Here is a 14,803-nt window from a genome sequence, read left to right on the forward strand (position 1 = left end):
ATGAATGTGCGGCAAATTAGTGTCTCCATGGTGATGCTTTGTACATTTCATGCAAAATCCTCATTTAAAATAAGGGGGTGTACACTGCCCCTGAATTGCAAGCGCAGTGTTAGTAAATCGCATGCAACACGCGCACGAATAGTACACAGTATTTTATTGCACACGCTGTTCAGCAAGTGGTATTTAGGTCTTAATAAATCAGGCCCTCTGTCTTCTTACTGAACATTATGACAGACATTTTTTCTGTTCTAACATAAACACGATTTAACACTGACAGGTTATTATTAGTTGTCCATATTGAATGTTTTGAAGTAAAAATTGTCTTCCTTAATAAAATAATTAGCTCAAAAATGTATTTCCAAAGATTATTGACTTCTTCTTTCATCGAACAAATACATTAACTTTCTGCAGGGGGAATACTGCAAATAGGGAAAATGTAACTATGTGAACAAAGGGCAGGTCAAAAGTAGGGATGTATATAAATAGGATTTTATACGATACCCCTATTTATTGATATTCTTATCGGTACTACTTGTAATTGTTAAAAATGTTTAAAATGTATTTGATCAACACCTGCTTTCGAAGTCCCAAACAAGTCAAATATGTTTGCAGTGCCAGGTTCAATGCAGTTATGTCATCTTGTAAACACCACCCAGATCCATCACTGGGATTCTATTTATTACAATTACACTCAGCTGGAAATAATATTTATGTAGGCACAGCACAGACATTTTACATGGTGTGTATCATATCGTAATTTGTATCCTATCAATACAACTAGCATATCAGGCGGGTGTGCAGTTAAGGAAAGTGTGTTTTGATGCCACGCAAAGTAGCAGACGGCGACGAGAGACATTTCAGCAAATGCTATGTTTATGAGCAACTTTATATTAAAATTTTTCATTTTGAGTGGTTTAATATTGGCCTGTTAATTACTGTACCGCTAGATCATGGACATTGAGTATCTTTTGAGGAGAAAATAATGTGTTACGAACTTGTGTGGTGTTGCTTCCTTATTTGTTATTACTCCAAACTGATAACATCCTAGGGTTGGGTGATATGACACAAAAATCAAATCTCCATTATGAGTTTTACATTGTTTATAACTTTACAGTTAAAAAAAACCAAACTACTGTGAGTCATTAGATAAGAAGTCTCTTCGTCGTTATGAAAAATCATTCATTCGTTCGTTACGTCTAGTCAATTACTGTAACGTATTATTTTCGGGTCTCCCCATGTCTAGCATTAAAAGATTAGACTTGGTACAGAATGCAGCTGCTAGACTTTTGACAAGAACAAGTGAAGTGAAGTGAATTATATTTATATAGCGCTTTTCTCTAGTGACTCAAAGCACTTTACATAGTGAAACCCAATATCTAAGTTACATTTAAACCAGTGTGGGTGGCACTGGGAGCAGGTGGGTAAAGTGTCTTGCCCAAGGACACAACGGCAGGGACTAGGATGGCGGAAGCGGGAATCGAACCTGCAACCCTCAAGTTGCTGGCACGGCCGCTCTACCAACCAAGCTATACCGCCCCAAGAAAGTTTGATCTAATTACGGCTCACCTGCACTGGCTTCCTGTGCACTTAAGATGTGACTTTAAGATTTTACTACTTACGTATAAAATACTACACGGTCTAGCTCCAGCCTATCTTGCCGATTGTATTGTACCATATGTCCCGGCAAGAAATCTGTGTTCTAAAAACCCCGGCTTATTAGTGACTCCCAGAGCCCAAAAGAAGTCTGCGGGCTATAGAGCATTTTCTATTCGGGCTTAAGTACTCTGGAATGCCCTCCCGGTAACAGTCTGAGATGCCACCTCAGTAGAAGCATTTAAGTCCCATCTTAAAACTCATTTGTATACTCTAGCCCAGGGGTATGGAACCTATGGCTCTAGAGCCAGATGTGGCTCTTTTGATGACTATCTGGCTCTCCAATAAATCTTAGCTGACATTGCCTAATAGGATAAGTAAAGAATAATTCCGCTGGTAATCAGTGTTAAAAAAAACGTTGCCATTTTAAAACATTCTCATGCATTTTAATCCAACCATCCATTTTCTATCGCACCTGTTCAAGATGTCTCCTTAATGGTAAGAAGTATATTATTGGTTAGCTTTAGAATAACAATGTTAATAAAAATAGTAAATGACTTATACTGTTCTAAAATTTTGGTCTTGAAATTCACACATTTAGTTGTATTCAGTGTTAAAGATTATATAGCTCTAAGAATTTACATTTTGAAATATTTGGCTTTCTAAGCTCTCTCTCAACCAAAAAGGTTCCCGACCCCTGCTTTAGCCTTTAGATAGACCCCCACCTTTTACACCAGTTGATCTGCCGTTTTTCTGCTCTGCACCCGATCTCCTTTGTGGAGGGGGTGGGGGGCACAGGTTCAGTGTCCATGGAAGTGCTGGCTGTCCAAAGTCAGGACCCGGGGTGAACCGCTCATCTGTGCATCGGGTGGAGACGCTTGCGTTGCTGACCGGTCTCGGTTCGGGATGGCCATATTTTGGAGGTACGATACAAACATTTTACAAAAAACAGGTGCACGACCAAAAAACTTGATTATGGAATTTGTAGTTCAGATAAAAAAAAAATCAGAGGGAATTGACCACAGCAGAATTGCTCATTTTTATGGGTAAAAAAGGACATTCTATCATTCTAAAAGTCCAACATTTAAGTCAAAGCAGGTTTTTAAAATTGCCAGTTTCTTAGAGTTGTACACATACAAGCACAATTCATAATAGGGAATTTTAAGAAAACCAGGAGTAACACGATCAATCAGTACAAGTATTGCATACTTTTAACACTAGAGGGGCGACAGCACGACGTGTTGTGTTGCATAGCTGTCTCGCCCAGTGGTTGTCAGTTGACGCAAACAAAACTGCCCTTGTCCATACGTTCTTGGGTTTGATACCAATATTGAACTCAAGATAACAGGAGGCAGCATATGTGAGGTTTCTCCCCTCCCAATCACTGTCCAATCTTCAATAAAAAGGTAAAAGTGAGGCTAAATGTTAATTTATCCATATAATCTGTCGTTTTTTTGGCTTTCTGAATGTAAACCTGTTCGAGTTTTGCGTTAAATTATTTGTTTCACATAATTTATGGCATTTTTTCTTATTGAATGGCCCCTTCGGAATGGGTTAAACAAACAGGTACTACAAAGGTTTGAACATATAACCTTAGAACAAAGGTATCAGAGGTTGCTTCCTCCATGGACATTTGCAGTAAAGAGACGGAAAAAATGGTTTCTATTAACCACCTTATTTAATAGCAGCTGTTACACTTCAGTGTTTTACAAACAGTAGAAGTTGGGGGAAAAATAAAGTACAGTTGGCTGTCCATTTCACTTTGGATTTACATGTGGACATTCGACCAAATAATATCCAGAACTATTGAAACAAAATTAAATTGCATGTCTGATGCTCCTTTCAAGGACAAGTCTTGCATTGCATGCTAAACTACAAATGTAAACATTCACTGCTGGATTAAAAGAAATGTCTCTCCCATTTTTAGATACTACAAAATGTACATTTCCATCAATGCAGATTTAAGTTGAAGAAACAAAAAATTTGAGTGCGTCAAATCGGAAAAAAGGGGAGGCACTTATTAAATAAATAGAAAACTACAATGTATTTACAAAAAAAAAAAAATCATCTTTACTCTCTCCCACCGACAATTTTTGGGAGGGTTCGCTGCTCAGCAGTGCTCTGCCCTCTGTGGCCCCGTCCCCGGAATCCTCGGCTTCTCAGGAAGCGGCCTGGTACTCCAAACGTCTCCATGTTTAATTTCTTCTCCTCTGCCCATGAGGTCCTTCTGAGAATGCACACAAGTAGACCTTACTTAAAGCAGACCGGTAAATACTGCATCATCGAGACAGGCAAATAATGCATCAAATCACCTGGGCTTTATGTCAGATGAGATGTTGTCAAAGAAGCCCTTGCTCTTGTTATAATACTTATCTCCGAGTGTCTCTTCCTCCTGCGTACCCTGAATATCAGGGGCCTCCCCAGAGTCCACCTTCTCAACTGCAGAGTGCCACGAAATTCATCAACATTTTGTTTCTTTAAATACCATGAGATTAACCATTCAATAAACTTACCTACAATCTCCTTTGTGAGATCATCTTCAAACTGAGCGTTTGCACTTTCAAAATCAAAATCTGATTCAAATTTTAAAGTTGTAGACTTGGAGTTCACAAGAAGCTGACCTCTGTTCCGGTTCCTGGACCTGCGACTTCCTTTTTTGGGCACAGGAGCAAAAATTATTTAATAGCACATTTTTGCTGATTTTCAAAAAAAGGTATGCATCATGACTTTATAATGCTTGCAAACAGGGGTGTGCCACCAAGTTCTGGACCCCACCACACAAGACTGAGAATGGGCCCTCTATCCCATTTTATACCAAAATGCGTCAAACCATACGCACATTTGGTACGTTTAAGTCAGGGGTCGGCAACCGAAAATGTTAGAGCCATATTGGACCAAAAACACAAAAAAGTAATCTGTTATCGCAAACAATTAAAAGCCTTCTACAAGTGTAATAATGAAGTCAAAACATGAAGTGTCTATATTAGCCTACTATCAAAATGACTGTCGCAGGCTGACAAATCTGACAGAAATGTAATATTTGAAACATTGGAAAACATTAGTAAAATGCAGGTTTCTCGGAGGGAGATATAACTCCTCTAAATTACTGTCTTGGAATGGCCAATGGTATAATAGATGTGTGTCCAAGTTGAAGGAAACGGGAGGCTGTCGAACGGATTTATAAGAATCTATGCAAGCTCGGATAAGTTTGCTGTGGTCAGTAACGGCACACAACTATCAGAAATGCAGGCAATATTACATACAAATATGTCATGAGAAATGCAGATATAAATTAAATAAGCTCAAATACACCTACAAGTGAGGCATAATGATGCAATGTGTACATAAAGATACTCAAAATCGCATTTTAGCATCGATTAGCATGCAGTCACGCACTGACCGAATGTCCAGATAGCACTCCACACAAGTCAACAACTGTGCATTCACACAGCATAAAAAGAATGAGTAGCTAAAAAAAAAAGCTATTTCTCTGGCATCGTTGAAGAAAGTTATACATGTAAACTACGGTGCGTTCAAGGACCGCCAAAATTAGAACAAAACGCAAATACTCTGAGAATCATGTTTAGTATAAATAGTGGGATTTGTAACAATAAGGGAGGTTTTTGTCATGTCCTCCTACAGAAACCCTATTAAAACAAACATTTTTTTCTCCCATCTTTTTCTATTTTCATACATTTTCAAAAAAGCTCCAGGGCGCTAAAGAGCCGCAGGTCGGAGACCCCCGGTTTAAGTGAATTAAAAAAATTATGGTTGCATGGCTTTGGATAAACCCTTTAAAAAAATAACATGAAAACATGTTAAAAAAATTAGGTCCAACTTAAAGCAAAAAAATATATATGAAGTGGCTAAAATATGAAATAAATCATAACCTATCATTCATTTGAATATGATAACCGTGAAATGTTGCTTTATGTCAGAATGTAACAGAAAAACTCAGAATTATCATGAGTGAATAATTACAATCATAACAGTGTACAGTATTATGATTAAATTAGTGCATCTTCTGGGGGTTGAGGCTCTGCCTTTAAAACCTGCTGGCAGCTTAGTTGCCAGAATTTTTGTGTTAAATTTATAATTGGTTTTTGCAATATTATTCTGTTAATGAAAAAACAGTACAAGTGATTTTTATTCTGGCAACTTAGCTACCAGTTTTGCAATAATTGATACTATTAAAGTTTAAAAAGCCATGAAATTTTAAGCAGTAAAAAAACAAAAAAAAATCCATTCCAGTTAGAGAGAAAATATTGAGTACTTTATTGACACATTTCCAGGCGTTTGCGGTCCAGATAAAATGTTGTGGGCCAGTTATGGCCCTTGAGCTTGACACCTCTACCTTATCTTGTTCCAAAATGCAGTATGTGAACGCTTAAAAGGTGAACTTTTATGACATGAAATCTGTGTTGAGTGAAGTCTTCTAAATTTGGTTTGACGCGATCGAGGTGGAACGAACGCTTTCGTATTTTTGATAGTATTTTCTACATTAATTTTATATCACCCATTTATGACATATTTTCAAAAGAAAACATAATATTCAAATAGCAGAAAAAAATAATTTGACTTCCCTGCTTGCGAATAGAAATATCTAATTTCATGTTACCTTGTTTTCCTCTTTGTTTCGGATTATCAGCGCGTTGGCCTTGTGTCTTGCCTGCCGCCGGCCGGGGAGCTGTTTGATGCAAATGCAAGTATTACCCCCAAAAAATAATCAAAGCAACAGGAACACTGACGAGCGGCTTATTGGATTTTCAAAAATCTTACAAGTGGGTACATTTTCCTTCTGAACTTGGGAGCCAGACCGCTGGGCCGGTCGAATGGCCTGTCTGACCTGCGGCTGGGTCGAGGATTTCCCTTTTTTCGCAGCGTTGCCCGCCAAAGGGACGGTCTGAACAGCCTGTTCTACCATGGGAGCTCTTCTGGGGGGGATGCCGTGAAATCCCGGACCTATGTGAAGAGGAAATTGCATGAAACAATGTGAAACACACAAATGTGCACAACAAGCTATACCTAGACCCAAAGCTGCATTGTACTGCTGGTTCAGCAGAGAGTTGGCAGCCAGCTGGTTGTAAGTAGGCATCATCTCTCTGTATGGGCTACAGCGTGGGGGATAACCACCTGAGGAGCTGCCGACAGAGGACTAAAAACTGCATAATAACTTTCTCAGTTCATCAACAGTTCAGAGAAAAGGCAGAGCACACCTGTACAATAGCAGGATCTCGATGGAGCCCATGATGCGGCTTTGTTGGTTCCGACACAGTGATGTCCTTTATGTCGCTTCCCCGGAATATTATGAACTCATACATTTCATCTTTGGGTGGCACCGGGCTGTCAGTGTGCCGGTCCTCTGTCCCATAGGACTTCACTGTTTGAACATAAAATACAAAACTACAGGATTAGGGCAGCTGCAGCTCAGTGACATGCTGTCAGGGGAGGCAAGTGAGGCAGTGCCTCACCTTGCCAGCAGGAAGCTTAACCATGAGATGTCCTAAAACTAAGTAATAAAATAAGTTTGAATATTTCTGTTTTGGCCTATGCTTACTATTTGATTTCGGTGTGGTTCCTGTATATTTGGATCATTTTCATGGTCAGAATCGCGGAAATTCCGTGTTTCCTGATCAGAATAAGGGAAACAAGAAGTCCACGGCTACACACAGTGTATTGAGCATGTGCGCACGTGCTTATAATAGATTTTATTTGTAAAAGCCCTTTACATTGAACAAACAATCTCAAAGTGCATTTAAAAAACAAACCTCGAACAACAAATAGCTGCCCCCAACGAGTAAGACGAATAGTAAAGTAAAATAAAAACGAATACAGCCTCATAGCTAGAAGTAGCACATAAATCTAACAAAAAGGTTTTTTTTTTATTAAAAGATGGATTTTTAAGACTTTTTTAAAAGTATCCACAGTCTGTGGTGCCCGCAGGTGCTAAAGGAGAGCGTTCCACAAACTAGAGCGGGGAAGAGGCGGGGAAAAGACAGGCCATGAGGCAGCATGTACCTCTGCCTCATGGTAGGGGGCGATATATTGTCAACTTGCAGTTCAATGCCTCAGCAGTACTCTGACTCGCCACACTGGGAGAAGTGGGGGGCGCTCAAGCTTGCAGACACGTCTCCAGCGGAAGCCAGGCTTTAGTTTTTTTTCTTACTATTTATAACAAACATGGTATTTTTATTAGAGAAAACCAGCATTTGCGGGTGTTTGTCCACGCAAAAATAGTTTCATTGCTTTGAATTAAATTTAATAAATGTGTCTGCCAATATGGAGGATTATATACTGTATCAATGATTAAATACTTATCTAAACTGGACTTTAAGACAAAGTTAATGATCATACAAAGTACGTTTTAATGGATAGCTATTAGAGATGTCCGATATCGGCCTGCCGATAAATGCTTTAGCATGTGATATTGGAAATGATCGATATCAGCTTCAAAATTACTGGTATCGGTCTTAAAAAAGTAAAATGTATAACTTTTTAAAACACCCGTGTACACGGACGTAGGGAGCAGAACAGAGCGCCAATAAACCGTAAAGGCACTTCCCTTTGCTTGCCGGCCCAGTCACATATCTACGGCTTTTCACACGCACAAGTGAATGCAATGTATATTTGGTCAACAACCATACAGGTCACACTGAGGATGAACTGATAAAACGACTTTAACACTGTTACAAATATGTGCCACACTGTGAACCCACACCAAACAAGAATGACAAACATTTTGGGAGACCATCCGCACCGTAACACAACAGAACAAATACCCAGAACCCCTTGCAGCACCAACTCTTCCAGGACGCTACAACAGTGGTTCTCAAAGGGGGGTACACGTACCACTGGGGGTACTTGAAGGTATGCCAAGGGGTACGTGAGATTTTTTTAAAATATTCTAAAAATAGCAATGCAAAAATCCTTTATAAATATATTTATTGAATGATACTTCAACAAAATATGAATGTAAGTTCATAAACTCTGGAAAAAAAAAAATACAACAATGCAATATTCAGTGTTGGCAGCTAGATTTTTGGTGGACATGTTCCATAAATATTGATGTTAAAAATTTATTTTTTGTTAAAGAAATGTTTATAATTAAGTTCATGAATCCAATTGGATCTCTATTACAATCCCCAAAGAGGGCACTTTAAGTTGATGACTACTTCTACGTGTAGAAATCTTTATAATTGAATCACTTGTTTATTTTTTCCAAATAGTTCATTAAAGACCACTACAAATGAGCAATATTTTGCACTGGTAGACAAATTCATAAATCCGAAACTGATGACATAGTGCTGTATTTTATTTCTTTATCTCTTTTTTTTCAACCAAAAATGCTTTGCTCTGTTTAGGGGGTACATAACTGAAAAAAGGTTGAGAACCACTGCGCTACAATATATACCCCACCGCCCCCTCAACCTCCTCATGCTCTCTTAGGGAGTGAAGTGAATTATATTTATATAGTGTTTTTTCTCTAGTGACTCAAAGCGCTTTACATAGTGAAACCCAATATCTAAGTTACATTTAAACCAGTGTGGGTGGCACTGGGAGCAGGTGGGTAAAGTGTCTTGCCCAAGGACTCAACGGCAGTGACTCGATTGGTAGAAGCGGGAATCGAACCTGCAACCCTCAAGTTGCTGGCACGGCCACTCTACCAACCGAGCTAAACCGTGGGAGAGCATGTCTCACATTCCAAGCTGCTGTTTTGATGCATGTTAAAAAAAAAAGCACTTTGTGACTACTATAAATAAATATTGCAGTGCCATGTTGGCATTTTTTTCCATAACCTGAGTTGATCAAGTATGACACACAGAATGCCTCCAGCGGGGCATTACAACAAAATTAGGCATAATGTGTTAATTCCACGACTGTATATATCGGTAACGGTTAATATCCATCCCATCCATCCATTTCTACCGCTTATTCCCTTTGGGGTCATGGGGGGGCGCTGGTGCCTATCTCAGCTACAATCGGTATCGGTAATTAAGAGTTGGACAATGTGTCAGCAAAAAAAACATTAGCGGACATCTCTAATAGGTATTGCTGCAGATAAAAATACAGAAAGGTAAGATACACTCAATAATTTATGTATTTTGTTAAAAGCAAATGGGACCAAAAAGTATTTAATAGGGACCAAAAAGTATTTAATACCCCCAAAAGTATTTAATACTTTTTGGACCCATTCATCATATAATATCATTGGAACGTTTTTATGAAAGCGAATAACTCCTTTCTTTTTCCTTTTACTCTAAAGCAGTGGTTCTCAACCTTTTTTCCGTGATGTACCCCGTGTACATTTTTTTAAACTTCAAGTACCCCCTAGTCAAAACAAAGCATTTTTGATTGAAAAAAAGAGATAACGAAGTAAAATAAAGCACTCTGTCAGTTTCTGACTTATTAAATTGTATAACAGTGACAAATATTGCTCATTTGTAGTGGTCTTTCTTGAACTATTTGGAAAAAAGATATAAAAATAAAACTTTTTAAAAAATAAACAAGTGATTCAATTATAAATAAAGATTTCTACACATAGTAATAATTAACTTAAAGGCCTACTGAAACCCACTACTACCCAACACACAGTCTGATAGTTTATATATCAATGATGAAATATTAACATTGCAACACATGCCAATACGGCCTTTTTAGTTTACTAAATTACAATTTTAAACTTCCCGGGAGTTTCGTATTGAAAACGTTGTGTAATGACGACGTGTACGCAAGACGTCGTGGGCTGTTATGAATATGAGCGCCACACACACACACACACACACACACACACACACACACACACACACACACACACACACACACACACACACACACACACACACACACACACACACACACACACACACACACACACACACACACACACACACACACACACACACACACACACACACACACACACACACACACACACACACACACACACACACACACACACACACACACACACACACACACACACACACACACACACACACACACACACACACACACACACACACACACACACACACACACACACACACACACACACACACACACACACACACACACACAGCTAAAAGTCGTCTGCTTTAAAGGCATAGTTACACAGTATTTTGGACATCTGTGTTGCTGAATCTTTTGCAATTTGTTCAATTAATATTGGAGAAGTCACAGTAGAGAGATGAAATTGGGAAGCTTTAGCCTTTAGCCACAAAAACACAGTGATTCCTTGCTTAAAATTCCTGGAGGTGAAACTATACTATGGATCAGAGCGCGGTCAAGCAAACATGAATCACGACGGAATGTCAACCAGCAGGCTTCGATGAGAAAATCGTGGTAAAAAGTCGCTTCTCACCGGAAAAAAGCTGAGCTTCTGCCATCCATAAAGCTGCCGTCGACTCCCCTGAGACATTGGCGTCAAGACACCCGTGGACGTACACCTCCGACTATCAGGTACTATTAAACTCACTTAAACACTAGCAACGCAATAGAACAGATAAGGGATTTCCCAGAATTATCCTAATAAAAGTGTCTAAAAACATCGGAATCTGTCCCAATGCCATCGCGTATTTTTTTTTTTTTTTAATTATTTTTTTTCCTAGTCCGTCGCTATCAATATCTTCAAACGCAAATCTTTTATCCTCGCTCAAATTAAATGGGGAAATTGTCGTTTTCTCTGTCCAAATAGCACTTTTTGTTGGAGGCTCCCATTAAAAACAATGAATATGTGAGGAGCCCTCAACGTGTGACGTCATCGTCTGCGACTTCCAGTGGAGGCAGGGCTTTTCTCTTAGCACCGAAAGTTGCGAACTTTATCGTGGATGTTCTCTACTAAATCCTTTCAGCAAAAATATGGCAATATCGCAAAATGATAAAGTATGACACACAATGGACCTGCTACCCCAGTTTAAATAAGAACATCTCATTTCAGTAGGCCTTTAAGAGCTATTCAGTAGGATTTAAGGTCCAAGCTTACATCACACTCAATTTTTTACTGCATGCCTTTGGTAAGTGCCGGACTGAGAAGAGGTTTTAAAATAATTAGCGCATGCTTACATTTACCGCATGCCTTTGGTAAGCGCAGGAGTGAGAAGAGGTTTTAAATTAATTTGCGCCCCGGCGGCAATTCAAGGAAATACGGTGTATTGTCTCATTTCAGTAGGCCTTTAAAGTGCCAAGAGATGCATCTGGATTCATCAACTTAATTCTAAACATTTCTCCACAAAAAAATTAATCTTTAACATCAATATTTATGGAACATGTCCACAAAAAATCTAGCTGTCAACACTGAATATTGCATTGTTGCATTTCTTTTTAAAGTTTATGAACTTACATTCATATTTTGTTGAAGAATTATTCAATAAATATATTTATAAAAGGATTTTTGAATTGTTGCTATTTTTAAAGATTGTCACGTACCCCCTTGGCATACCTTCAAGTACGCCCAGGGGTACGCGTACCCCCATTTGAGAAACACTGCTCTAAAGTGCAACTTAAAACAATGATTAAAGCTGCACATATGAATTTAAGTCAAAAAAGAAAAAAAAAAACCTCCAAAAGTATGGGGTTTAGTTCCCCGCACGTCACTGAAAAAGCTGCACACAATTTAAGACTCCATCAAACAAACTTACCTTTGGCTAAAGCAACCGTGGACCGTTCTGTGTCCACCGAGGACAATATGCCTTCATATCGAATCTGCGCCTTCGATATCAAACTTATTTTGCTGCCAATGTAAGGCGTTCCACCTCTGCCACTCATGCTTGCAGCGGTTTAAGCGTACAAAGACCCCCAAAAGATGGCAAAACTTCTCATTAAAGAGATTTATCAGCAGCGACGTGCAATTACGGGCACCTGTGTGATTTATAAAATCGGCAGTGACGTCACTGTGCTGCTCAGCCACCTGCCTTTGACGATGGTTAGTTAGTTTACGTTACCAGCGCACACCGATGCGCCCATGGGCGGGGTAAACCGTTTTATTTTAAATGTACTACGTGATAACTACGCACAATTCAAATAGAACGACGTTTAAGCAGATAGAGACCCCCAATAATGGCAAGACTAATCATTAAAGACATTTATCAGCGGCGACGTGCAATTACGGGCACCTGTGAGAATTATAAACTCCGCAGTGACGTCACTGTGCTGCTCAGCCACCTGCGTTTGACGAGGGTTAGTTTGTTTCTCCTACCAATACACACCGATGGGCCCATAGGTGGGGTTAGACTTGTTTTTTTCTTTGTTTTATTACGTTATAACTACATGCAATACACACACGACGACTAAAAATACCTTAAACACATTATGTATGTATGACAGGGAATCGATATGCATTGTTTTTTTCCCCTAAACTTTTATTTATAAATTTCAACATTTACAAACAGACAAGAAACAACAATCAAAATAAGTACAAAGACAGTAAGTGTATATATAAAGTGTATATATATATATATATATATATGTATATATATATATATATATATACGACGAGTTGAGTTTATACCAAAATAGATACATGGATGATACAGCAGAGGATTGGGAGAATGTCATGTGGTCAGATGAAACCAAAATAGAACTTTTTGGTATAAACTCAACTCGTCGTGTTTGGAGGAGGAAGAATACTGAGTTGCATCCCAAGAACACCAAACCTACTGTGAAGCATGGGGTTGGAAACATCATGCTTTGGGGCTGTTTTTTTGCTAAGGGGACAGGACGATTGATCCGTGTTAAGGAAAGAATGAAATGGGGCCATGTATCGTGAGATTTTGAGCCAAAACCTCCTTCCATCAGTGAGAGATTTGAATGGTTGACCAAATACTTATTTTCCACCATAATTTACAAATAAATTCTTTAAAATTCCTACAATGTAAATTCCTGGATTTTTTTTCACATTCTATCTCTCACAGTTGAAGTGTACCTAGGATGAAAATTACAGACCTCTGTCATCATTTGAAGTGGGAGAACTTGCACAATCGGTGGCTGACTAAATACTTTTTTCCCCCACTGTATCTCTTTGACTTTGTTGGTAAGTAAATACCTGTTAGGAAGAGACCACGTTTTGACCCTGCAGATGTCATTCACAACATTATTCCAGAACTCATTACATCACACAATCATTTTGGAATAAGCTGCAGATTTTTCTGTCAAAGTTTCCCCACAGGAGTTTCAAGCAGATCATTCACAATTTTTACAGCAGAAAGAGGAGATGTGTAAGCCATGTACAAAATAACGACACCTGTTACCTACTCAGTGGCCTAGTGGTTAGAATGTCCGCCCTGAGACTGTTAGGTCGTCATTTCAAATCCCTGCTGAGTCATATAAATATATATATTTTTATAGCCAAAGACTATACCAATGGGACCCATTACCTCGTTGCTTGGCACTCAGCATTAAGGGTTGGAATTGGGGGTTAAGACGCCACAAATGATTCCCGGGCGCGACACCGCTGCTGCCCACTGCTCCCCTCACCCCCAAGGGGGTGATTAAGGGTGATGGGTCAAATGCAGAGAATAATTTCCCCCCATCCATCCATCCATCCATTTTCTACCGCTTATTACCTATTGGGATTGCAGGGGGCGCTGGCGCCTATCTCAGCTACAATCGGTCGGAAGGCGTAGTACACCCTGAACAAGTCGGCACCTCATCGCAGGGCCAACACAGATAGACAGACAACATTCACACTCACATTCACACATTAGGGCCAATTTTGTGTTGCCAATCCACATCTAGTATGTGTTTGACAATCATTGGTACTTTAACTTTAGAATGGCATCAAATGAAATTGAAAATTGTTTGGGAGTCACAGGGACCTTAAAATGGTTGATAAATTATTGGTAATTAAAAAGTTAACCTTCCTTATTGAAAAGCTAACTCGCTAAAATAACCTCCTTGTTGATCGATATGCATTGTTTTCTGATCAAATTCCTCACAAGTGACGTAATAGTACTACTGTTTCACTGCTTCACGCTCTATTGCGTTGTCGTCGCAAACAGTCGGGCTTGTTTAAATCAGGCGTTACTATACCCGCAGTAAAGATGCACATTCACACAGTAAAGAATGACAGCAGTGTGTTTCTGCCGCAGAAACATACTTAAAACTCCGTGAGCAATATTGAAAGACCGTCTGAAATCGCATTATTTGACGAAAACACCCGAGAACTCCCGAGGCCGTTTTTTGTTTTTTTTTGGTATTTTTTTTAATGTCAAGA

The 14,803-nt window shown here is 39.1% G+C and overlaps 1 protein-coding gene across 2 annotated transcripts; it reads right to left on the reverse strand.

Annotated features, from left to right (window-relative positions):
- Window positions 1-3,252: 3,252 nt before the first annotated feature.
- On the reverse strand, window positions 3,253-12,468 carry LOC133535259 (protein LSM14 homolog B-B-like). 2 transcript variants are annotated; one of them, XM_061874921.1, is made up of 8 exons: window positions 12,231-12,459; window positions 6,810-6,973; window positions 6,619-6,748; window positions 6,373-6,555; window positions 6,212-6,280; window positions 4,107-4,244; window positions 3,906-4,032; window positions 3,253-3,820 (listed from the first exon to the last, which is right to left on the reverse strand). In XM_061874921.1, the coding sequence occupies exons 1-8, from the start codon at window positions 12,355-12,357 to the stop codon at window positions 3,664-3,666; spliced, it is 1,095 nt and encodes a 364-aa protein (XP_061730905.1). In that variant the 5' UTR covers window positions 12,358-12,459; the 3' UTR covers window positions 3,253-3,663. The 2 variants fall into 2 exon arrangements, with proteins under 2 accessions (XP_061730905.1, XP_061730906.1); XM_061874922.1 differs by having other exon boundaries at window positions 3,640-3,820; window positions 4,111-4,244; window positions 12,231-12,468.
- Between the last annotated feature and the right edge of the window lie 2,335 nt (window positions 12,469-14,803).

Source organism: Nerophis ophidion, linkage group LG16 (assembly GCF_033978795.1).
Source record: "Nerophis ophidion isolate RoL-2023_Sa linkage group LG16, RoL_Noph_v1.0, whole genome shotgun sequence".
In the NCBI taxonomy this organism is placed as follows: Eukaryota; Metazoa; Chordata; class Actinopteri; order Syngnathiformes; family Syngnathidae; genus Nerophis; species Nerophis ophidion.